This window comes from Aplidium turbinatum, chromosome 6 (assembly GCF_918807975.1).
Source record: "Aplidium turbinatum chromosome 6, kaAplTurb1.1, whole genome shotgun sequence".
Lineage (NCBI taxonomy): Eukaryota > Metazoa > Chordata > Ascidiacea > Aplousobranchia > Polyclinidae > Aplidium > Aplidium turbinatum.
Window position 1 is genome coordinate 33,551,566 of NC_137477.1, and position 26,652 is coordinate 33,578,217.

General features: G+C 38.1%; 1 protein-coding gene across 2 annotated transcripts in view; it reads left to right on the forward strand.

The window, feature by feature from the left end:
- The window catches only part of LOC145771586 (SEC14-like protein 1), a 28,877-nt gene extending 5,554 nt beyond the window's left edge, over positions 1 to 23,323 (forward strand). The window contains exons 4-20 of one of the 2 annotated variants that reach the window (XM_082583290.1): positions 2,898 to 3,026; positions 5,709 to 5,876; positions 6,020 to 6,110; positions 7,071 to 7,180; positions 10,967 to 11,074; positions 11,864 to 11,945; positions 12,141 to 12,229; positions 12,685 to 12,755; positions 13,883 to 13,924; positions 17,233 to 17,420; positions 18,014 to 18,132; positions 19,468 to 19,599; positions 21,094 to 21,196; positions 21,617 to 21,699; positions 22,126 to 22,209; positions 22,358 to 22,521; positions 22,700 to 23,323. In XM_082583290.1, coding sequence (XP_082439416.1) covers positions 2,898 to 3,026; positions 5,709 to 5,876; positions 6,020 to 6,110; positions 7,071 to 7,180; positions 10,967 to 11,074; positions 11,864 to 11,945; positions 12,141 to 12,229; positions 12,685 to 12,755; positions 13,883 to 13,924; positions 17,233 to 17,420; positions 18,014 to 18,132; positions 19,468 to 19,599; positions 21,094 to 21,196; positions 21,617 to 21,699; positions 22,126 to 22,209; positions 22,358 to 22,521; positions 22,700 to 22,781 — 1,845 coding nt within the window. In that variant the 3' untranslated portion in view covers positions 22,782 to 23,323. The remainder of the gene's footprint in view (positions 1 to 2,897; positions 3,027 to 5,708; positions 5,877 to 6,019; positions 6,111 to 7,070; positions 7,181 to 10,966; positions 11,075 to 11,863; positions 11,946 to 12,140; positions 12,230 to 12,684; positions 12,756 to 13,882; positions 13,925 to 17,232; positions 17,421 to 18,013; positions 18,133 to 19,467; positions 19,600 to 21,093; positions 21,197 to 21,616; positions 21,700 to 22,125; positions 22,210 to 22,357; positions 22,522 to 22,699) is intronic. The other variant, XM_082583292.1, reaches the window with a different exon arrangement.
- The last annotated feature ends 3,329 nt before the right edge of the window (positions 23,324 to 26,652 follow it).

The following is a 26,652-nucleotide window of genomic DNA, read 5'->3' on the forward strand; positions in this document are numbered from 1 at the left end:
ACAACAGCACAACACTGACTGGCGTGGTCTTTGAGCTGGAGGTAGACCATCTGAATTCAATAAGAAATTACTATTGGTAGTTTTTGCTATATAGGTCATATAGCAAGATGTCAGGACAATAGATGGACTAAAAAATTAACAACATGGACACCACGTGAAACCAAAAGAAAGAAAGAAAAACCAAAAGTGAGATGGAGGGACGACATTGACAAACAATGCAATACAACCAATTGGTACCAACTAGATAATCATGTAAATTGGCATGAAAAGGGGAAGGCTTACGCTCTGCAGTGGGCTCTCACAGGCTGAAAATGATGATGATTGGTAGTTTGGTACTGCCAGCAGACAGTGTGTCAGTACGCATTGAGAAAGTGTCAAAAGAAAAGCCTGAAATATCACTCTGTGATGATCCGGAGCTTTATCTATTTTATCTAAGTATTGATGCAATTCAGATGGAAAATGTCATGAGATAACAGCTAAACAGCTGGCTAGTCATTATATTGCATAAGAAACTGCACAAACAACACATTTAGAAGTTTTGAGGGTTTCCCCAGTTTTCCCCGGTTTCCCCCAGTTTTACCCGGTGGAAACTGGGAAAAACCTCCCAGAGGTTTTACCCAACCAACCCTGCGTATAATGCGGCTTGCTATAAATTAATCACATCCAAATTTGTTTCCGCGGGTTGTTGTCTTGGAAACACGGAATGGCCCGTTTCGGTGAGTCCGATTCGGTGAGTCCAATTTGGTGAGTCCGATCCCTATTTAGTGATTTTTTTAATTTTTTTTTTAATTATCGGGTACCGTAGCCTAATTATCATTGCCGTTTTAGGGTTAAGGAGTTGGAGATAGGGGTTAGAGGTTAGGAACTCACCGAATCAGACTCACCGAATCGGACTCACCGAATAGTAGCAGACCCTTGGAAACAAACTCTGTGACAAGTTCTTCCATGTTTAATTTCTCCGCCAATTCGCGATGACTACCTATAACGGCCAAATTGTTCAGTCGTTGTTGCGTTTGAGTTCTGCGAAGGTAGGTCTTCAAGCGTCGTAATAACGAAAAGGAACGTTCGGCTTCACAGGAAGAAGTCGGCATAACAATGTAAGTTACCAAAGCTGCATATACATTTGTCATTATATCGACCATTGACGGCTGTGCAATGAATTTCTGACGTAGCGTATTCACTGTCACAACATCACCGTCACGTTTGCAACAAGCGAACCACTGTTTGCGTTCACGCAGAAAATCCTTGCTTTCCCAGTCACCATCATAAAATTTGCTTACTTTCGTAACATCGGCTGCTTTCATTGTCGGATTCTCTAGCAGCTCTCGTAGCAAGTCTGCCATTCGGTATGATGAAGAAGGGAAACGAATAACGATTGCATCTGACGCCGTTTGCAGAATGTTTTTGTAGACGTTTGAGTAGAAAACAGCAATTTCGTCTCGCGCGCGAGGCCTCGTGAACGGGGATCAAACAAAAGCGGCCTTAGCGAGACGAGGGCAACAAAATTTGGATTTTTTTTTTTCTAAAACGCATGTTGTACACAATGACATCACGCTGAAACGAAAAACTCGCAAAAGTTAATTTGGGTTTCCCCGCCCTTTAAGATGCTTTCCTTCCATAGTCTTTCAAAGTTGGAAAGTGGAAAAGATTTCCTGTCTGTATGTGGGTTTTCCAAAGTCGTAATTTGTTCATGAAGCCTTTTCTGTGACCATACATTTCATTCGCATACTGATTTTTTCACTGCAGTCTGCTGCTTTACAAGACACTGCTTTACAAAATTACCACCAGAATGCGGTTTCATAGTTTGAGATATTCTCTGTACAATTATGTGCCTCTGATCTACTCACGTTCCAAATAATTAAATACAATCGGATTAGCGGTGGCGGTGGGAGATTTCAACAATGGATAACAATTAACAAAAGGTGCAAAATGTACAATAATCCATTCTACAATGAATTGTTCGCACGTACCAGACTAAACTATATTATAAACACGTTTCGTGGGTCGTACACAATTCAAAATTGGCACACATTCGTGGGCCGTACAATTTTTCTTAGCGGGCCGCATTTGGCCCGCGGGCCGTACGTTTCACACCCCTGCACTATATTATAACGGTAACGACACTTCGGACTGAAGAGCACAAACTGAACAAGTGATACAGGAATGATTTCGGTAAATTATGCGGTGGGAAACAGATCATATGAGGTGTAAAGTACAAACATGTGACAAACAATAAGAACACACACAAAAGGAACGATGAGCCACACGCGAATAACTGCCTGTTAGTGTTGAGAGACAGATTATTACGTTTGATTCTTAAGGCTTCCATGATCAATTGATCATAGTCTGAAATTCAGATCTGCCTCGAGAGATGATTTTAAATTGGTCGATTGAGACATTGTCAGTGCACGTTACACAAGAGGCAATGTGCTCTTTAATTGCAGTTTTGGTTGTTAAGTTTGGGTTTAAGTGCAATGAAAGAAAGTATTGCTGCCCTCGAATTAATTTGCAAGTATTCATTTGGCCTTCAGAGCAATTTGAAGATGGGACCCTTGCTCTATATCCATAGCTCAGCCAGCTATGGATATTGACTAGCTTGACTCTATATCCATGAAGGTTACAAACTGATATGCATATAAATCAACAAGTACATAAAAAAAATAACAGTAACCTCTCAAGTACATGTAGCTCCACACAAATTGAAATTTACATGACTTTTGAGTTTTGACTGATTTATTTCTTCAAAAATAATGTTAATAAATAATAAAAAAATATTTTTTTATTATTGGTCACTTGCTCTATTATTTTATTCTATGAAATCAACGCCGGGATAATAATGCTTCCTTAACATCACTGAGAACCTTGTCCGATTTCATTGTTCCTTGCATATTTTGCAGGTTAACCCCGACAATCCTAATTGGACCAGCTTCGAACAATCTGCCACTATGGAAATTAAATCATTTTTCGGATTTGAAACTAACGTTGAAAAAATCGCCATGAAACAATACGCTGCCAATATTAAGAAGGTATAAGTGATACCTTAGTTTTTATTGGTATATTGTATTTCAACACTCATCTTCTTAATAGGATTAATATGTACGAGTTAATATTTCATAACTAGTTTTAGTTACCAATGCTTTTCATTGCAATTTTTAGGTTTGTATATGATTACTTCACAATGTAGATATTAACGACCCGTTTTAGCCTGATGCTGCGAGTTCGCTGTGGTAATAGCGAATTGCACTAGCTTTTGGAACACAGTTCCCTAGTCATCTGCTATGACGAATGATGTGTTTCGTCATAGGACATGGCTAGGAAACTGTGTTCCAAAAGCTAGTGCAATTCGCTATTACCACAGCGAACTCGCAGCATCAGGCTAAAACGGGTCGTTAATATCTACATTGTGAAGTAAGCAACGATCATGCTGCTAAAAGCGAAACTCAATCCTTTGTATATGATTTTTGAAGTTCTTTGTTACCAAGGCACATTATGAGTGATCACGAAATTCGATTATGTTGCATTATTTTATTTCATTGTTTTGCTGTTTCGTGAAGAAAAGCAGGATGGAACTTTACTTTATCGAAAGCATGCTCAAGTTTTAGAACCTAGGTGTTTTAGCTCCTTTTCAAACTTTTTCGCTCGCAACCCCTTTTAATATTCTAAAAATTGTCGCGACCCCCCACGATTAAAATAATAAACAGTGTGAAATATACATTTCTGAGATTTATTGAAAAGCTTAACTAGAACGAAAACTAAAAGCAAGCTATCGGTGCTCGAAGCCTCACACTGTGCACGTACGTGGTCTACTGGAAACAAAACAATAAAAAGCAAACACATTTATTCTGTGACAGGTGCGACTGCTTCTTCCTCAAAGCATTTCCAGCCGTGGCTCAATGTTTATTAATGGTTGCGGTTTTAATGTTGCTTTGACTGGATCAGTAGGCTTATTTTGTTTTAATTGCCATTGAAAACGCTGACTTGCGCAGATACGTTGATACAAACGCCAGTAGTGCAGTTAATGCTGACCTAGATAATGATGGATATTCCACGCTAATGTTCAGCCCAAAGGTGTGCAGATTTTTCCAGAAAAGTTAAGCCGCAACCTAGAGTCAAAAGATGGATTGACAAGTTCTTCCCGTGATTGAAGAGAGGGGTGCTTGGTAGGCCTACTTTGTTTTGCATTGTAAATAGGTTTTGAAACCAATTTAATTTGGTAACGTCCTATTCTGGAGGAAAATACTTCTAAAACTGTTTCAGTACATTTGACAAATGGTCGATAACCAGAGGTTTAATTCTACATCATTGTTTACCAAAAAAACTTTCTAATAAATGAAAAACATTTCAAATAAATCATTTGAACTTTTTGTTTCCAGATGTTTGATTTTTTGATAAACGCATCACTTTTAGATTTCAATGCAAAACATTGATGTTATCTTTTAGGAGGATAAAATTAAATTTGTTCAGTTTTTCAAACAAAACTGGCACTTGGCGTAATTTCAAAAGCCAGTTGTCATTGCGAGCAAGATAGATCAAGTCTGAATTTTTTTCTGTACAAAAATTATGACTTTGTTTTTCAACATCAATAGACATTTCAAAGCTTTGACTTTTGAAAGCCACCTCACTTCACAATGCAGTGAAAGAGTTTTTAACTCCGATTCCATTTCATCACATAAACTTGCAAAAATACTGGTATTGAGTGCGTGATTCAATAAAGTTGAAGGGATACTAAAGGAAAAACCTGACTTGGCGATTTTCAACGTTCTTTGTGATAAATTAACATGCTACCATAAAACGATTTTCAATAAAATTTTGTCCCATTGCTGTCTGATCAGCATTCCGCGCGTGCTTTTATCAGAGATTTCAATACGGGAGTGGGCGTGAGCAGCGAAGCGTGCGACTGTACGGTCTACGTCACTATAGACTAGCAATCAGCTGATTGCGCAATAGTTGTTACTGCGGGCGATTTAACTGTAGGCTATGTATGTATGTACATCAAAACATCAGATTTCAACATCAAAACATCAGACAGTTTGCTCAAAAGATCAGATGTGGTAACGTGGCTTTTGTTATTGTTGTCGATAATGACGTATTCTCGAGCAGTGTTTCCACTTTTTGATCATTTTGAAAAAATAAAAATAAATGAAACATTGGACATTGGGCCTTGCCAGTGCCATTGAAAACAAATTTTATTCGGTAATTTTTTTTAAATGTATTTTTGAATGTTCAGTTTACGCATTTTAATGCTTAATTCCCGTTTGAAAATTTCATTTAGTATGCCTTTAATAACTTTCGCAGCGTCTTGCACACAAGGCTAGTATGCTGTACGTTGTGTAAAACTGGTATACTCTCTGCGACCCCTGAAGTTCGTTACGCGACCCCTTGGGGGGATCGCGACCACCAGTTTGGAATGCTCTGTTTTAGCTTGCTCACAATTTTTCTGCTGATCCCATTATCGTGAAATGTAACTTGAACAATTGAACATCCAATCGAAAGCACGTATTGCGGCCGATTAGCAAACAGTGCCTTGTAAAACAAGATAGCCCGTTATTTGCCAAGTCATCATGTTTTATTGAAATTAATTCAGTCATCAAAAAAATAAAGCTACTTCGGCTAATGTTATGGATAAAGTCAATTGCTTCTCAATGCAAGTGTCATCGTTTCCTTGAACGCTAACCATACCCTCAATCTTTACACATTCCACCAATCAGGGCAAGGAGATTATTGAGCATTTCCTGAACAAGCTGCAAGAGGATGGAGTTTCTTATATTCCCACCTGGGAGCAGATGAACCCTGATTCCGTGAAAGCATCATCCAAAAGTGCTCGATTCTCTGTTGGTTCAGCGTCGGCGTTTGATAGTGACACAACCGCACTAAAGGTTAAACTTTGTACAATATGGTATTTTTTCCATTTTTTTTTTATTACTACACCAAGTTCTTCGCGTGACATCATAGACGTCATTATCGCGTTGCAACTGCTTACTTAGATTTGCATTCGTTGACAGAGTTTTCTACTTTTTAGTCGAGCGACCATAGCCGCAATGCTTCTTTCTCTTCTGCCAACAATGAACCATTGGCATCTTCTGGTGAAAGGATAGTTGGTGGAAAGGAAGGTGAGTGAAGGTCTGAGGTTGGCGCTAATGGATCCACTACTTGATTCGTCCTCCAATTTTGAATACGATCAAGAATTTATTACTTCTGGCATGAGCTTGAAAGAACATTTTATGCGTTGGGGGCAGGCATTGTTGCAGGAGTGAATGTCGTGGTCAGCGGGTCATCGTCCTTCTCGCTGTCTCTGTTGTCCATTCGTGCAGTGGAGTCCGGACTGTAGGGTGGGAGGGATTTTGGCGTGCCCCTAGCCGGAGTCGTTAAAAAAAGGCTGAGGCTGGTATGATGTGAAATGACGAACAACAAAAATTTTAAAAATTCCATATCCGTTCCTAAACTTCATCAAATTTTCCTATAATTCAACTGATGATCCACTGGGATGCGCGTTGTTGCAAAACGTTTTAAATAAAGTAAACAATATCACACCAAATCAGAAGAATCAGTTTATTTAATAAGTTTTTGACTAATAAAATTTTTGTTTGCAATCTTTCAAAATATTGTATTTTATTCTCCACACTGCGCTCTAAAAACTTTAGCAGAAAATAAAAGTGTTTGCTCTTGTTAGTTTTTATGTAAGTCGCCATTTCAATTTCGATCACAACTTCAGCTTACCACACTAAATATTTCAAACAAACTCGAATTTGCTTACCTATGACATTATTGAATTTTAAACTGCTGGTAATATGATAAATGTGGTAGAACCACTGAGTAATTACCCTTTTTGAATAATCCAAAAATTAAAAAAAAACATCTACAACCGTCAAGAATCTGGCAACATTAAAGTTGAAGTCGGCCAGTTATAAATCCGAAGAGTCGGAGTCGTTATTTTTGCCCGACTCCACAGCCCTGATCGGAGAGTACTTGCTGTGCATAAACTGACATGGAAAGGACGCTTGTTAAATGCAACCAAGCCATCGTGTAACTTACAACGTACTTTTTACCATCAACTAACGTGGTTGTTCTAGACAAACTGGACGAGGAATACATTGAAAACAACTTGGGTGTTCTTCAGCCCCTGGAGGAAAGCAAATTGATCCAGTTGAGGAAGTGGCTATCGGACACCCACAATGGAAAGGTAGACCCATAGTTTCATGAAAGGCTAATTCCTGCTCGTGCAATTTTTGGTCGTCAAACTTTTTACTCACGAAATTTATATATTTACTCAGCGACGACGTTTTACTGTCGTTGTTAATGAAAACATTTGGCAATTGTTAAATATTATTGGGCAGCATTTTCTGGAATGACGCGAAGACGAATGACGCCATCCCTAGGCCGCACAGCTCGAATGACGCAATACACGAATGACGCAAGGCTCGAATGCCGTGTTACATGAATGACGTGAAATTGGGTTAAGTTATTTTGTTTTCAATACGGCAGTAATTTCATTTGCTACGGTTGCAAATTCAATTTGTATTTGTTACACAAACAAAACTTTAACAACTTTTTTGCACTTAACAAAATAAAGATGAAGGTTACTCTAATTCATTAGTTGCTTTTTAATCTGCAAACAAATCTTACAAATCAGTAACATCTAGCAAACTCGATGTGTAAGTCTGGCTTCCTGCAGTTGATCTCGTTTTTCCCTGCTTCAGGAACAACCCAGGAAGTCAATTTCACTCTTTTGTTTACGGAAGACAACCAACTAGGTTCGGATGTGTTGGGTTAGGTTTGGGCGCACAGTCAAACAGCGATATTTCACTTGAGATGAATTTAGTCATAGACAATTTTTGGTCTGTTAAATTCGAAGTTGTTTCCATTATCCAATAGATGCATTTGTACTAAAACCTGGCTATTTTCACTTCGTGCGCAATATGAAAAAATCATAGCAGACAAAAATTAAGACATATGCCCAATTTGGCCAGGGACTCTTGATTTTTCTGAATTCGGCAAAAGGGTTTTAAAAAACTAATTATTGAAAGTGGGCTACAGTTCCTGTCACGAAGTTGAAATACTTGGCATGTACCTCTTCATTAGGCGCATGCAGTATGCATGCCTGCGCAAGTATGTGGTTTCGCCTGGGTTGACAGTCGCCTAGTATTGCTTTAATTACACAGCCTCACTAGGCTAATAAACAACAAAAGCAAAGCTTAAAGCAGGCAAAAAAATTAAAAATTTCTATATCAGTCACACATGAACAAAAAGAATTATTACTGGCCAATATTTGAGAACAAAACTGATTAATTTGGCTTCTAAAATTTGTAAGCTGTTGTCTAAGGTAGTTGGATATAACCTTTACCATGTGATTGAGTGGAACTTGGTTGGGGAAAACCTCAAGGCAATCTACTAGGCTTGTATTGATACTGTAATTTTAGTAAGAAATAACTAAGTCTCGCGTCATTCATGTAGTGCGCCTTTCAGGTCTTGTGCCGTCACTCGTGCCTTGCGGCTTAGGGATGGTGTCATTCGTGCCTTGCGGCTTAGGGATGGTGTCATTCGTGCCTCGCGGCTTAGGAGTGGTGTCATTTGTGCCTTGCGGCTTAGGAATGGTGTCATTCGTGCCTTGCGGCTTAGGATGGTGTCATTCGTGCTTTGCGGCTTAGGAATGGTGTCATTCGTGCCTTGCGGCTTAGGAATGGTGTCATTCGTGCCTTGCGGCTTAGGAATGGTGTCATTCATGTTCGCGCGATTCGGACTGCATCATAAAGTCGTGTATCCCCATTTTCACTTGGCTTCACTTTAAGTACAGTATGAGAAAGTTCACCTTGACTTTTGCAAGATAATAATTATCTTATTCGACCAATTGAGAATGTTTACATTAGTTTAGTACTTAGCGAGAGATGGACATGCTTGAATGTAATAACGTCAACAAGTATCATTGATTAAAATGTTAGTTGCAACAAAAGCTGATCGGTGATCAGTAGCTACGTCGCTTACCCGCTCTGCGATAAAACAGGCTATAGCTTGTTTGGTTGGAGTGGTTTGCAATCACTTCCTGCTGTTTCCAAGTACCGTCTGATATTGCTCATGTACCAGACTCGAGACAATTTTTTCCATTGAATATTTTTAAATGAAATTTTCATTTGTAGCACTTCTTTAAAGAGTAAGAATATTCCAATTAACTCTAATTAAGAATAATTAAGATCCAATTAAGAATATTCCAAACGAAAAATCATGGACAGAGTAATATTGCCAACTTTAGCATATGGAGCAGAAATGTGGTCACTGGCAAAACAGCAAACAAGAAAATTGGCAACAGCGCAAAGAAACATGGAAAGCATAATATTAAACATTCTGCTACTATTAAACATTCTGCTATATTTCGAATTTCATATCATTTTGTTTCCGTCATGCATTTAAAACGAAAAACGCAAATAACACCAAAAACTCTGATTTTGATGTGATCTTGTACCTTGCCTTTCGAAATTTAACAATGATCGGCATTGCAAAATAAGGAAATACAGTATTTGCTTATCCTGTTTATGCCATGTCAGTTACATATCACTTTCCAGATATGCTTCTAGTGTGCCAAAACGTCAAATGAAGAATTGAAGCTATTTAACAATTTCCTGTAAAAAATATGCAGCCCACTGAGAATTTTAGGTTTCTTAATGCAGGTTCAGTGGTTTCTAGTAAGACATGCTTTTATTCATTTGATTGTGGATACAATTGTTTGGGGCAACCTTTATTATAGATGCTCCATGTTTTTGAAATCCAACAATTGAAGGTTTTTAAACTTTATTTTGTCATTCTATCGTTTCCAATGCAAAGTGTTTTGTATAATGAATGGTGGAATGAGTTAATGAGAATTATTGTTAATCTGACGGTTTGTTGCAGTTAGGAATTTGGCAATTTTTTGAAATTAACAAAAAATAATCGGAAAGGCAGATAATTCTGGACCGATAGAATAATCCGATACACGGGAGTTGAAAGCAATGTATTCGGAAAAGGCACCAAATGGCAAATTCAACAGTCATTGAAACCGAGTAAATATAGTCACAGTATATAAAACAAACGGAAAGTCACTCAAATTCATTTTTCACTAGTACCAAAGCAAGCAAAGGTTTTTGTTAGCTTTTGCATATGTCCCAGTTCGGAATGGCCCGTTTTGGTGAGTCCGATTCGGTGAGTCCGATCCCTTAATGGGGGATTTTTTTATTTTTTTTTTTAAATTATCGGGTACCGTAGCCTAATTATCATTGCCGTTTTAAGGTTAGGGGTTAGGAGTTAGGGGTTAGAGGTTAGGAACTCACCGAATCGGACTCACCGAATCGGACTCACCGAATAGTAGCAGACCCGTCCCAGTTGTCCCACACATATGCACAGATTTCGAAATAACAAACTTCTCATACTTGTAGCTTGTTCCAAGAGTTAGTACTTATTTATGTGTTCTTACATTAAAATAATGTTATAGCTATTGCTATTACTCGGGTTTTTTACGTTTACCCTAAGATTTCATGATTTCATTGCTTAGAGGGAAGAATGCAAGCAGACAAGACGTTTCCTGTGTCTTTTGTGTTTGAATCTCGTTGGCTTTGCGTATGTTAGACGTTCATGCAATGTGTAATTGAGTTGCTCGTTTTCAGACTTGCTTAGAACAATACTTTCATGTAGCTGCCTGACTTTAAGCGACTAGGATTGTCGTCGCAATTATTAATTGTCTATGCACTGGAGTCACGTAGCTGGTGATAGGGCGTCTAAGCATGAGACAGCATGGAAATAAATAAAATGAAACTTGTGATGGGTAAGACTTACTTGAAGCTCATCTTATTAGCGCTCACGGCGTGAGTTTCAGTTTGGGCCGAATGCTCAAGTGGCATGATTCTCCTTACTATACCAAACGTTTTCCATTTTATTAGTTAACTTTCCTTTTGTGGTTTGAGTTCAACGTCAAACATATCTGAACAAGCGAATACGTTTGCAGATTCCCCGAGATGAACACATCCTGAGGTTCCTTCGATCACGTGACTTTCACATGGAGAAAGCGCGCGAGTTTCTATGCCAATCGCTTTCATGGAGAAAGCGTCATCAGGTATAACATCATTGTGCCGTCAGTATAAAGAAACAAGTTTTAAGATGATACGAGAAACTTTTCCTCCCCCTCTTCACTTACCGTGAAGCTCACTGTGAGAGTTGGGTTCACCAACCGTAGAACATCCACCGATTAAGCAAATCAGCAGATTAAGATGATTCATTTGTAAACTACTTTTTTCTTTTATGTTCCAACCGTAATCTGGATAGAATGTTTGATGCAAATCCACAGATATACTTCGTATAAATTGTTTACCGAGTATACTATTTGTGCTTTTGACTATTCTTGAATACTATTGAAATACACTTCATGAGGTTCCTTATGCACTTTTTAATTCAGCTCTACTACAAAAAGGTAGCAACCTAAGGCAGATCAGTCAAACAAAATAAATGTCACCTATTAAATAAATAAACGTGTACATGCCAATTTTTGATACTGGTATTGGTTTAAGAAAAAAATTTCCAGTTCTGTGCGTTTCATAAATTCTGTTGTAGCATTCTAAACAAACTTAACTGAAATCAAGAAAGAATTGTTTGCCTTAATTTGAGCTTATTTACGTGTTAATCCAAAATTTGTACTAGTTGAGTCTTGAGATTCGAGTAGTCATGGTCACAATTATCACTGTCGAAGTAATCATTCCATCATTTGCACCAAACTTGCTCGATTTGGTTTACAATATTTTTACATGAACTTTAAACACTTCCAGGAGGTCCACTAAAATGTGAGAAAAGTTTTTCTTAACTGTTCAAATGTGCGAAAGTGTTGTATGGTAATGTAATTGGTGCTTAGGTGGACAGGCTTCTAGAGACGTGGACATCACCGCTCATCCTGGACAAACATTACTTTGGTGCTTGGCATCACAACGACATCGGTAGGTTCAAAACATAAAATCCAATGAAATCAAACGTACGTTTTCCGGTTGATGATGTTGTAACAAGGTCAGGGCGAGCGAACCTATTGTTGGTTTTCATTTCAGAAGTTACTTTATATAAGATTTATTAAAATGTAGTGTAGACTGTCAGTCTGTAACGTTTCCACTTCGACAACATCGTGGATTATGTTTCAGACGGTCGCCCACTCTACGTTCTAAAGCTTGGGCAAATGGATACAAAAGGACTCCTTAAAGCAGTCGGAGAAGAAAATATACTTCGACATGTAAGTTTGTTGAGCCACGACGCCATCGGCACGTCAGTGTGAAATTCTTAATAATGTGACTAATCTAAAGCTGTCAATGTTTATTTACAATAGTGTTTCGAATTGAAATAAATTTGTCGAGAAACCAAATTTACAAAGATGGTAAATCTATAAAGAAACTGGCTGTATAACTTTTATTGTTCCATAGTTTTGTTTTCAACTTCTGCTGCTCCGCAGAAATTGAGTTTCCAGTCTTTCCTGCACACCTTATTTGTAGTTTGTACGCAATTCATTTTTGTCCATTGATTCTTAACCTGAGTTTCAATGATGCTGTTGCAGGAAAACAACGATGGTCTTATGAATTACAAATTTTTAACAATTTTCTTGCGCTTTTTTATGATTGCCTTAAAACGCAATGTTAACGTTAGCATTACGAAACAATATCGCGATTTATCACACTATGTCTTTTTGTACAGGTTCTCTACATAATGGAAGAGGGCTTGCAGAAATGTAGAGAAGCTTCGTTGAAGAGGAACAAGCCTATGAGGTGATACTCACCGTTGGATAATTAGACATATTTGTATATTATTTCAGCTGGATTGTCCGAAAATCAACACAATTTATCACATCCAAATGGCTTTAGTTGGGACTCATTTGTTTAATTTTCACTCAGTTACTTAATTCTCCATTAACTTTTGAGTAACTCATCTGAACTTGAGTCAAACCAATTATCTCTTCATTTTGTTTCAAAGAAGCCTTCATCCCGAAGCATCAGGGTCGACCAGTTGTCTACAGTGACTTCTCTATGTATCTCTATCGTTGCCATCTTCAGGGATTAAGTTTCTGTTTGTCAGATCATCCTTCACAGTGTCTTCTCATGTTTTCTTTGGTCTACTCTTTTTTTTCTGTCATTACCTTATTCCAAACTAGGTTTGTTAAATTGTTCTCATCCTTTTATTCAAGATGTCTAATCCATCTCAAGTGATGATGTACACACAAGTACTCTTCAATATGCTCTATATCCGTCCACTATCTACTCTTACCAAAAATTGCAGGCTAGATTTTGACGTAAAATGGCGACTGTAAACCAGGTCACTCTTATAACCCAAAACACTGAGGGTTGCTTTAAGGCCAAGAAGGCCACTACTGTTCTTGGCCTTACATTAGTCTACAGTTGTACAGTTGTCAAGACCACAAAGTGTGACTATTTAATGCTGACTATCACTCTACTCAGTCTACTGGAAGCTTTTGTCAAGGATGCAGCACTATCTCGCACTTGTATCGGTTTGTTTCACTCAAATGAGCGCAAATGGGAATGGAGTCTTACCGTACGCGCTTCGCTCGGCCCTTGAATGGGCAAAGCAGTTTATATGACGAAGTTAATCATTGCTTTTACAGTCAGTTAGTTACGGTACCCTATTTCTGTTTAGAGCATTACAGCAATTGTTGAATATAAATTGAGTACAAGTATTAAGAAATGTATTCTTGAACTGAATTGACATTTCATAACAATTTCAAACAAATCAAAAGGTTAATACTTTGATTTTCGTTTAGTTTTGTCTGTTACTTCTGATTGTATCTGACCAGCAAGAATGACAGCGTAACATTTTATTGATAATTTTTTTATCTACGATTTATGACAGTAATGAGGTCATCGTTTGTTACGTGTTATAGTACCAGCTGTACGACGTCATCGACAAAAGACAGATTGATCAGGTAGTATCTGGGTGTGTTGGGTGGCTTCTGATTTGCGAATACAAATCTTGCTCGTCTCATTCGGTTAAACTAAGCAGATAGTTTTGTAAATTGCTTGGCAATGCTTGCACATTTGAAAGCTTTCTGCACTTGTTGCCATAATTTTGCATGATTTTGGTTAACAGTTTTATGTCAACGCCAGGTGATTTTTTTTAAAGCGATTTCACAATGAGGTTGCTAGGTTGTTTAGGCATAGTATAATAATTATAGTATAATAACCATAGTTGCAACGTCGCTATTTTGCGCATAACCTACCGACACGGTATTTATTGGATTATTATCTTGGTGGGAATACGATTTTATCAGATTTATTCACGTTTTCAAGCGCCTCTTCCGGTCTGCCACTTCGGTGTCACCTATTCGAAGTCGCCGCTTGACCGTTTCGGTATTGACGGTTTTGAAAATTGCTTTCGGTGTTGCCTCTTGTTTGAGAGAAATTGTAGAGACCGTTTGGTAGGCGGTTCTCGTACAGTGAGTTGAATGTACGTACAGTTGCTGTTATCTTGCAGGTAACTCGATTATAGGTTAGCAGTGACATATGACAAGTTGACAAAATGACAAAAAGTGACAAAATGACAATGAGTGGCCTGTTAGAATTACTCGCAAGATGACAGATATAATGTACTTTGTACATTTACGTCACTGTCACACTGTTCGAACTTAAACGTGGGAACCGCCTACCTGAATGATCCCTGCAATTTCTCTAAATAAACAATAGGCAGCACCGAAACTCAATTTTCGAGAACGTTTACACCAACCGGTCATTTCTGAAACGGCGTCTCCAAATTGGTGGCACGAATCGGGTCATTTTGCATCAGTGAGCGACTGAGCGTTGCTCTCTGCTTCGGAACATTGAATAACAACGGCTTGTATTTCATGGCCGGATGAGTGAAACGTTTCGGGTCTGAGGATCTTATTTTCCTATTCATCGTAAGTGTGACCTGAAATTGAAGTACTTATAAAACCATTTGTTATTTGGTCCAATGGTATGGGTCATGAAGCAGTCTGGTGCTAAGCATGTGACTGTGACTTTTTCTATCTCATTTGTTTGGCTTTTTTTATTCTGTTGCGGCTTCAGTAAGGAATCTCTTGTAATGCTTTCATCGAATTTCTTGTTTAAACATACAAGTAACCAGGAAATATTGTGTTGTCACTTGATTTTTGTAGTAGCGTCACTACATGCACATTGCACAGGGCCATACGTTTGTCAGGTTGTCTTTTGTGGATCGTTGGTGATAGCTTGGTAGTCTAGCTTGCTTTAAATTCGCCAATATCTTGATGAAACCGCTTCCCTGGCTTGTAACTGACTTCAAAGTGTAAGGGAAAGGAATCTGTGTTGTTGTATGGGAAATGATGTTTGATAGTCATTTTTAATTGTCCATTTTATATCTTACGTTGGCTTACATGTCTTGTGAAGTGAACTGCTCAGTCATTTGACAACAACCTATAGTTCGATGCTTGATTATTCCCAAAACTGTTCTACATATTCTTAAGAGCACATCAGGCACATAAGTAGTTTTATTTATAGAATTAAGGGTAGACGTTTAATAGTTATTTTAGCTTTCTATTCTGATTTGCTGTAAAAATAAAACTTTTATTTGTTTTTTTGTTGTCAGTATTTCGTACAATTATATCCGAAGCAGCCATAATCTTTGTTGTGCTTTCATTGTTTTATAACAGTGAAATTAATATTAAGAGAGGTGTAACATGATTTTAGGTCTTTCCACTAGATGATGATTATAACAATGATAAACATTTTATCTGCCAAATACCAATTCTTCGTCAAATTATCATACGCCAATCTTTTCTATATCATTCACTAAAATATAGACATACTGTACAAAACAAAGTAACTTCATTGGCTTTAACATATTTTATTTTCATCACACAAAGAAAATACTGCATAGTTAAAATAAACTTTCAAACGTTTTTGACACGTCCTTGTGACCTCATCAGGAACTACTTTTCATCTGCAATATACATAAAAGTGAGAATTAGAAGATGAATTTAAGTTTAACTGCAAACGATACTCCGCACTGAACAGCAAATTCAAGTAAATAATATGGCAGGAAACAGATCACATGAGGTGTAGACTACAAGCATGTGACAACAATTAAAACACAAAGGGAAGGAGGAATCACAGGCAAATAACTGCCTGGGCTTCCATGATCTTTATCTAGTATAATATTATTGGTAATATTAAGATTACCAATAATATTATTGTAAATATCACTGTAGTAATATTACACTCAGCTCAATCGCTAAGTACCAGCAGGAAACAAAATGCTAACTACTCAAACTATTAGTAATGTGCATTGAAGTGTTGATGCTGTTAAAATAAAATTTCAAGTATATATTGTATTATTTTCTTACATCAAGAAAGCTTATGATAGAGTTGAACAAGTTCAGATGAAGACTACAAATAGGAGAAAATCTTGCTGTCTCTCAAATTACAGCAAGCCTAGAATTGATTAGCTTTCTAAACACAGAGCCCATTAATCCCATTTGAAAAATATAGGTAGGCATAGGCCTATAATCATTTAGACTACTACTATGCAAGTTTACTAGTATACAAGGCTATACATGTTTGTATAAGAAAATTTACACTGTCAATGCAAAGAAGTATTAAAATTGATATTAAAGTACAAAGTATTTTCCACAAATTTATGTTCTTCCGTAATGTTTGGATCGCGAGTGTTTAGAACTTATTTCGCGGTTGCGCCTTCTAGTATTTGCGGACAATTGATGCCAAGTCCGGATTGCAGTTCTTCCATTATCACCTGGTTGGAAAGATGCTTAGAACAGATGGACCTTACCATCGCATTATTATTATTGCGACATAGCCAGCTTTGCTTTTTGGCGATAATGTGCAAGGTCTCAATTGCATACTGTGGAACACTCTTCACATATATGCTGTGTATACTTGACTTTGACTACCGAAGGGAATGTTTCTATACACGTTACACGAAGAGTATCATCTGTTTTAAAATGCAGTACGGTACCAAAAGATATTTTCATATTGAGTCGTGTAAGACGATGCGATCAGAGCCAAAAGCCACCGCACTTTCAGTGCTCAAGGCTGGTTTTAGGATGATAAGCGATCACGCCATTGGAATTGGGAGAAAAATCGCATATTATACTTTTAGTAGAAAGACTTTGTGCAGTGACGTAGTAGTTTCATAGTCACTCTATCAGTTATACGCATACGTTACTTTTTCATTATCATTCACAATTCCACAACTTTTAACCGAATTGCATGTTTGCTTCAGCTCTTGGACTTGTATTGTGGATCTGGAAGGACTAAGCATGCGTCACTTGTGGCGTCCTGGGGTGCAAGCTCTCCTCCGCATCATCGAAGTAGTTGAGGCAAACTACCCTGAAACGATGGCCCGCCTGCTAATTGTGAGATCACCCAGAGTATTCCCCGTACTATGGACACTTGTCAGTCCTTTCATTGGTCAGTTTACGTTCTTGATGGTTGGTAAAAATGTTAAATTGGCGCTTTGTGTAATTGGTCGAACGACATGCTGTGTATTTATTCGATAAATGCTATTAATAAAGCTTTAGTAGAGAGTTTGCTTTGCTGAACCATAGACAAACAAAACAAAGCAACCTTATAGCGGGTTTAACATGTTGTATACACAGAGATAGTAAATAGTATTAATGCTACAAAAGAGTGCTTGATGCCGAACGCAATGCTAAGCAGAGCCGATGTGATCAAATTTTAGAATCATAGATTTTTTTGTTTTTTTTTAAATCCATAAATTGTAAGTATTGTTATTTTTTCTGCCCTATCCATCCAATGCATGATTACGATTCAAAATGTAGTTTCTACTATTTGGGTCAGTCGGTTCTGCTAGAGTTTGTGGATCGGCTTTGTGTCACGTACAATCTGTACCTTATGTTAACCTGTTTGTGCAAGATAGCTTTGCTAGCGATGATTCAGAGTTGTCGTGAAGTAACTCATCATAATACTAGGCTTGTTTAGTGTGTCTCCAGTTGGTTAAAGAAGCTTACTTGCTTTGCTAATGCAATCACTTTGCTTGGCAGATGAGAAAACTAGTAGCAAGTTTATGATGTACACGGGCACTGACTATACGGGAAGTGGCGGCTTGTTGGATTACATCCCAGCGGAGTACATACCGGACTTCCTAGGTGGGCCGATGAAGGTATGAAAAGTTTGTGGTGCAATGAATTGTTATTCTTTGTAAACCCATATTATACTGCATGCCTAATAGTAAGAAACGTACCTTGTAGACAGAAGCTCGTTAGAAAACAATCCATTGCGATTAAATTAAACCAAAACTTGCGGCGTAATGTGGAAAGAAACAAACTGGTATCTTCAAACAAGCATAATTTGACCAAAGAGCAGGACATTCTGTCGCGGCCGACCTGTCCCTGGACAAATGACAACGACCCACCTGTGGCAATCACACCACTGGGTACATCTCACCACTAGACGACTTAACGCAAATTCCTTACTAATGCGATAAATTATTCCTTATCATAGCATCTTTTTGTGGTTTGTGGAGGAAAGTTGTTTGTGTGCTGGCAAAGTTCAAGTTCGTCTTCATTGCTTAGACCAGAAACTAATTGTTTTTGCTTCAGTTTGTAAAAAGAGAAACGCTTGATTTGTTTCTTTTTGCAGAAATTGTCCAAATATTGTCTGACTGAAATTTTCTAAAACACAGATTATCTCATTTTTCACTAACTCGTACTGATGTAAAACTTTTTGTTGCCTCGTGAAAGCAGTAAAACATGAAAATTGTAGTTTAATAAAGGTTCAATCAGACTGTTAAAAAGTGGCGGACAATCCTGCTGAAATATTCTGAATCAAGTTGCTTTACTTGCACAACTTTTACTAAGATGAAGACCAATTTCTTACCAAGACCGATTGCGAAATTTTCTTGCAGTGGGGTTTACATTTGTACAATAAGTAATTGAAAATTGTTTAAAGTATCAAGAAAATGAAATATCTTCTGACAGGTGTCAAACCCACAACAATGCTTGATATGAATGACTCGGTTGCATGTCTTGTAATACAAAGGAATTTATTTTCATACGAGTTAGTTCAATCATAAATAGCTAAATTATTTATTTAGCTGTTTATGATTGAATTTAGTCGTATGCAAAAAATTGGTTTGAATTGTTTAAAGTGTAATTATTTACATCAAACATGTTTTTATTTTACAAGCAAGCTCCTAAGTTATTAGTCTAAATGCTTACTTGTAAACCTAAACATGTAACCTGCCTTTACAAAACCAGGTATTTTAATTTCATCAAATTGCTTTTTTATGTCAATTTTTCTAGTTGCTAAATCACAATGCATTAGCGATACAGATGTTGCTATGGCATCGATGTTGCTATGGCATTGCGGATTAATTCTTTTCTTGGCTAAACTTTGTCATATAGGATCATCACTAGCTAGCTTAAGGAACCTACTTTGTTGCGTGAACTGCTTTGTTTTCTATGAGAACTGAGATTGGCCACGATTTTCTTTGCAGTGTTCCATCAAAGAAAGTGATCCGGTTCCTAAGTCGCTTTACCGCACTGAGTGGGAGAAGGGTGACGGGGTCAGTCTTTGGGAGGACACCATATACAAGCCAGCTAATATATTCAAGGGGGCGCCACACGAGGTGAGTCGGACCACAGCTCCATCTGCAAGCGGGTTTGTTGTGAAGCAGGAAGTTTCAATATTCCACTCAATGCAGAACTTTCATTCCTCATTTAAAAATCTTCAGGTCCATATTTCTTGCATACTTTTAGCCATAAACCTTAAAACTGCTTTGAGACAAGTGTAAACAGTGTATTGAAATCTTTAGTTAAATTAGCGACTGTAAAAAAGTTGTCTCAAATTTTTGTCCAACACTACACTGACTAGTGACTACAGTATAAACCAATGTCCAAACCAGCAATCGTTAAAGAATTCTTCCATTTCATTCTTTAGCTGGGAATAAGAGGCGGAAGGATTTCAATTTTGTTAATGATATTAATTTTTCAAGGTTCACCAGAAGGTCAATTTCTGCCTGTTCTTGGTCTTAACTTACCGGACAAAATTGTTCTAAACTAGCTACGCACTAGCTACCCAAAACTTTTGTAAGAAAAACACACTAGGTATATCCAAAGAATACGCGGTGGTTTCTTCAAGTTCCCAGTCTACTTGGGAAGGTTACGGACCTTAAAATCACCTGCAAATGAAATGTTTCTTTTTTTTTAATCTTTTTAAACCAAGAAAATTTGTTCTTCTTTTTAGCTTTTATCACTTTTTGTATATCCAAGTCTCACTCTATAAGTCTATGTTGCAATTTCTATGGAATCATTTTCGCATTTTACAGGTATACCTTCTGTGGGCCTTCCCAGTCAAGATAAAATTAATCTCTAACTTATGTTCCCCTAAGCTACAACTTTCCTTTATTTTATTTTCTTCAAGCCAAATGTTTGTGATGCAAAGTTTCTTTACTTCACAGCATCAAAGAAGCATTTTCCTTCCAAGTTTCTTAAACTCCAAACCACCGATGAATACCGTCAAACCTATCTGATCGTATTCCAACATCTCCATTGTCATCACCTAATCCAAGCTCCAACCCGTTTGAACAACGTAGATCTCATTCTTCCGCCAAAATAGAAATTCTTCTTTTCTAAGTAGTCTCTATCACTTTGAGTAGCATCAGCGCAGATTAGTTGTTACTTCAATAGTACAAGTTGCCATTTTTTGTTTTTGCTGGGTCATTAAAACTTTTAAAGCGTAAGTGTTCCAATCGAATATTCTCCACAGTTATAGACGGTGGGCTTTAAATAAAGGTATTTCCTGTAAGTCAGAATGATGTTTAACAAGTTGTAACCAATCGGGGTTGTTGCCTGTGATGAGGCGGACATGGACCCACTTGTTTGTTTGTAGGGTGGTGTGTGGTCAAGCCCAGACCTATGGTTCCATGACAACCTCCCAAAGTACAAAGGTGTTACTTAGACCGCACACTAAACCTCACAAAGCTCGTTAACGTAAAGATGTTTAAGCAAATGGAACATATAGTAGAACAATGTAACCAACAAGTGACAGTTTGCTTTTATGAAAAACGTTGTTAATGTTATCCAGCGTTAGATCTTTCAAAATGTTATGCTGGTGTCATTAGGTTGTCGTTGACGTTCCGGATAAGGATTGCGTCATCACGTGGGATTTCGACTCAATTAAAGGTGACGTCATGTACACATTATATCACAGCAAGAATCCCATCGGTGAGTTGTGCCTCCTATACGGAAGAATATCTCGCTGTCGTCAAGTTAATAGTTTGTCTTGCAAGGGAAAGACAGCAACCGAGAAAACTCGGCTGTGTCAGCCACCATATTATTTTCTCGAGCTCCAAGGTAGGCCTCACAGAGTTCAACCCAGCAAAGGTTTAATTCACGCAGTGAACAACAAGCGTTTCAAGGATAACCGCCCACTAGGCGGTTGATAATGGAGATATCGTACCTGCAAACTGTCTTGTGTCACTTTTTCGCAACCTCCATAAGCATGCTAACTGCCAGCTTCAAGTTCCAAATATCCTTTTTAGTCGGAAGATAAATTCCTTCAATTGCTTTTGATCTTGGTTTGTTGAGAAATAAGGTAAAACTGGTTAAAATGCGCTTCATTTTTCTCTTTCCATTTGCTTCCAGGTCCGGTGAGCGGCGAGGATGTTCAATGCATGGCTCCGGGAGTTGCTTCATCAGCATCGTCATCTCAAGCAACCGGCACTCAGGTGAATCCTTCTAGACGTCGGCTTTGCAGGCCGACAACATTGTATCAACCACAATGCCTTTGCTTGTGTACAAGATGCCAACCAGCGGATGGTTAATTCGAGGCGTCTTTTTGTGATGGTCAGCCGTCAGTCACTTCATCAATTGACTTTGTTAAATCGCTGCTGTGCCTCAAATAATATCTTGTCATAATTACGTTACTTTCCAACAGCTTGAAGGTATGCAATCACTACATTCTGCGTTATTGCAACCTTTTTTTTAATGCTTTCATTGAAAGCGTGTCTTCTAACAAACCTTCATACCTGAAATCTTGTCAGCTTTTGTTTGTTGAGTGACGACTTCGCTTACCGCGATAAAAATTGCGAATTAAATCATCAATGTGGTTAGTTGATGCAATTCCAGCCTGCTAACTACAGATTGACTGACAGGTTATCAGTAAGCACATGCAGCCTGGAAAGGACTACACCGTAGTGGAGCCTGGTATCGTATGTCGAGAGGGGGAGAGTGTGCAGGTGGGTCCAATGAATGTCTGATAGTCGATACTGTCATAGGTTTTTATACTGTAAATGCCAATCTAGTGGTCACTGCGACCGCCTAACGTTTGTGAAGTCAATTACTTTTCTCTAAACAGCATAAAATACGAACACTTTGCTACTGCAGGGCTCTCATATAGTAAGGCAGCCTGGCTTCTATATAATGCAATGGAAATACCACGGCCCTCCGACACAGAGCTCAACAGTTACTGATGTCCTCTATCAAGTTACACATAACCCCAAAGCAAAAGTCATCTACTACCATGAGCTGCTCAAATCAGAAAACTTCAGGTAATATTTCAACCAAAATCTAACATGGTTTTTGTGACTTAAATAATTATTTCGGGAAGTAGATATCAAGTGTAGAGATGGTGCGACAAACTGTCCGCCTCCCGACCACGACGGTTATTTCTTGCTGATTGATGATCATTGTCTGATGTATAACTTTTAATGTCGTCTTTAATTTCAGGGGATCTATGACGAGTTTGGAGTCTTGCCAAAGTGCATTTTCATCTTTGTCTCATGTGACTGCATCAAGTATTACGTCATGATGGCGCCGCGTTGAATGCGTTACTGCCTTTTACTCGAAAAGGGCATGAAGACGTCGCCATGTGTTTTTCCTAGCTCGATGTTTTTTTTTGTTTTGTTTTTTTTATCCAACGTCGTTGTACGTGGAATGAATAATGCACTTACCAAACCTTTGCATTGAAGCTCTCGTATTTGCCCGTGCCGACGCACTTCACATGGCTGTGGAGCGTCAAACGAGAAAAACTTTACAATTCCAGAGGTGTCGTCTGCACCAATTCTTTGTTTCAACCTGTTCAGCATTTATCGTGAATTAGTCACCTTCTAGCTAATGTACGCTGTTAATTTCTTTGATTTACCCTACGCTTGGCACGATATCATAGCCGTTGATTACTGTACATAATTTAGAGGCGCGTCATTGTTGACGCGCTTTTTGTATTTTTGGTTTCTTGCGTCACATCATTGTTACGTCACCATATATAGTAATGACGCAAATTATGAATTATGTGAGTTCCTCATTGCTATACTTTCACCAATTGGATTTCGGTATCATGCTGATGTGTTCATATTTCACTTCTATTTTCAAAACAATTTTGCTGTAAGGAGCAAGACTAGGCGAGACAGGTGATGTTTGAGGTTTTTTTAAGTATCGTATTACGCCTTTCGCTTGCATTTCACCTTTTCTCGAGCAGGTTGCCCCCCCCCCCCCTCCCCTTGACGTCACTTGTAAAATTTTATACCCCCTTTTCTCGTAAAGTTATAAATTGAAGTACGATAAAAAGAGTAAAAAAAAAGAGAAGATTCGCAGAAAACTTGTGAACAGTCCAACAAAGTCCTTTAGAAGAGCGAGTTTTCTGCAAATCTTCTCTACTGGCGTTGACTTCCGCCCAGATCCTTTTACTCTGCACAAGCAACCTTCTTGTTCGAACATTTTATGCCATGTCCAACATCTGGCCCTTTCCTTCCAAATCGTTGCGCAAATGCACGCTGCACAGTCTTTTCGACTGTGTTCTAGCATACTCCAGTACACAAAATGCTTTTTCTACGCTATTGTATGGCATTTCTACATCTAAAAAGAACAACGTCTTAAAATTAAAAGATAAAATTTTGTGTTATATCTATACATACTGTTAAAATTTGAGATCGTTTAAACGATAATTAGCAAAGTTACAAGACTGTACAATAGCAAAATTTTTGAAACACCCTGTACAACAACAATTCATCCACTTTCATTTTTTTTTTGGTGCGATATCTGCTTGGATAAGCACAAGGTTGATATTCGGCTGTGACTTGTTGTCCCAAAGATAGTGCTATTGTACAATGTACAGTGATGACTGTTTTGCATCTTTTCTTCTAATATTGTTGTATGTGGGCTGTATGCAATAGCGTTGACATGGCTACTTCTGGACGCGGCATGATTTCAGGGGCTTGTAACCTTTCCGAGAGTTTGAACTTTGAAGAAACAACCGCGTAGTTTTTGGATATCGCGCATTTTTCTTAGAAGTGTCGTGATTTGGGGCTTGAGGATTTCATTGGTACCCGGCCCAAATTATCCCTTCAACGGCCTTGCCTGTAAGCTCGGTAACACATGTGCTTTTCAAATCTTTTTAAGCCTTTCAAAATTACACAGTTAACAAAATGCCATTCTCACATCTAGACCTGTTCAAAAATTTCTATGTTTTTTTACCCTCTTGCATTGTTTCCCATGGTTTTGACCATGAGAAATCCGAAAATAGCAACCATTTTACTTTCAAGTGATGGGATATCTTGCCTCAAGAGGCCTAAACATTTCCATTTCTGCCGAAAACACTCATTGTTGACGTGTTAAGCCACGATAATGACGGCGGAAGTCTTTATTTCAAATGAAACACTTTCATCCAATGCAGGGGCAGCCAAGTTTTCTGGTCGCCCGGCTCGATATGGGAAAATGAAATACTTGATGAGCCGAATTCCTTAATCGATACATCAATCGCGTATTTATCCACCTATACAAGAAATAAATCGTATTTAATGTAAACTTTAAGTTTAAAACATAGAGACTCTAGCAGTTTTCTGGACTGTTTGGCTTTTACTAATACATTCTGCTACTTTACGAGCTCTGTCCAGTTATAGCCTATTGCTCTTGCTTTCCGTTCCGCTGCTGATAATGTGCTGCCATGGCAGCATGTTGCTACAATGCTGCTTGCCAAGTCGACAAGCAGCATGTTTTGTCGCACAATGGAAACTAATCTTGTATTCTTTAAACACGGCAACACTGTCATTGCACAGCAAACATACTGCTTGCCGACTTGCGAGAAAAAGTAGCCTACTTGGTAGGGTGGGTCGAAATTTGGATTTTTTCTCCGATATCATTGCTGCAAACTTTCTTTCTTGCATCATAAACGACATTCCTGAAAGTTTGAGCTTGATCGTACATCGTCTTCATTTCCAAAAATCGCGATTTAGGCCATAAAGATACCTGAAGCAATTTTTTTGGGGCTTGAAAATGCATTGTTTTTATTAGGGAGTAGTTTTCACGAGATTTGAAAACGTTATAACTTAATATTGTAAAATGATGATTTATGCGTCAACAGATTCAATATAATCAAACCAATCCAATTCATGGTTTGGTTTGAATCTTTATACTCGGCCTGACAAAGCCTTGATAGGTTATTCCTGGTAGTTTCGCATACTTGTAGAGGCTTTTTACGCAGTTTCGGTTAGCCTACCGAGATTGGCAGAGTGTAGTTTTCCGATTGTTGAAGTCTTGTTGCCGGGGAATTATTCCATTCACTAGGTGCCGCTGAATAGAGAGCAGTCCTGAAATGCGTTGCTCAAGCGCACGCCACACCCCCAGAGTCAAACCAGCGCCGCGTGATCTTGATCCGGGCGCGTAACCACTGAGCTGACGGGGTGGACATTCATTGTGTACTGACTCCGAAAAATGATGACGTCATTAAACAGTAATTTGCAAATAGCGATACAACTGATAATCCTACATGCTTCATCTCTAAGTTATATGACAATGAATTCATGACTTTTCAAACATAAACATCATGCTGGTACTTGATGACGTCACCCACATTATTAAATTACATTTCTGTAGGCTATGATGGCCAGGGGCTCCGAGAGGGGGAAAGTCGGGCAACTTTCCCCCACTAGCATAGCACTGTAAAGGAAAAACGAGTAGTTTTTTGTTTATTTACATTTGAGGGGGGGGCCCATTTTTGTCACTAAAATAATAAGTTAGTGTACCAACTTAATAGTTACACAACTAAATAACAATAAAACAATTAACTAATCAATGAATACAAAATTAATGACTGTCTATGCATAGTGATATTATTGAGATTTAGCTAAAAAATTAACCAGAGCAATTTCATGAAGTGCACAGCAAACAAATGTGCTATAGTAGGCCTACAAGTGTTTTTCATTTAAATTTAGGCAAAAACATTTTTTGAATATTTATTTTGGCATCTAACAATGATACCAGAATTCTTTTTTTTGGTCAAGTTTGGTTCTTCCACAAACGTGACTTCAAAACAGCCTGATAATTGAAGATTTCTTAGTGAAGTATATGTATGTATTTTTTGGTAATGTTGTAGGCCTAATAGGGCCGTTTTGTCTGATGAGTTGCCGCAGTTACCTGAATTCCAAATGGAGCGATGTTTGTTCCAACGTGCAGAAAATGAATTTTTTAATTTAACGAACGGGAAAAGGTGGCAAAACCTTAAAAGGTTTAAAACGTGCCTGAATGAAAAATTATGTTGTAGGCTGTATATCAGTAGGCTAGTTAGCACGGCCACAAAACCCAAAAAACAAATAGCAAAAAATAAAACAAAAACAGAGAGAAGCACACATGTAGTGATGAATGACAGCCTAATGAAAAGTGTTGTGGATTAAATTTGCCAGTTCCAA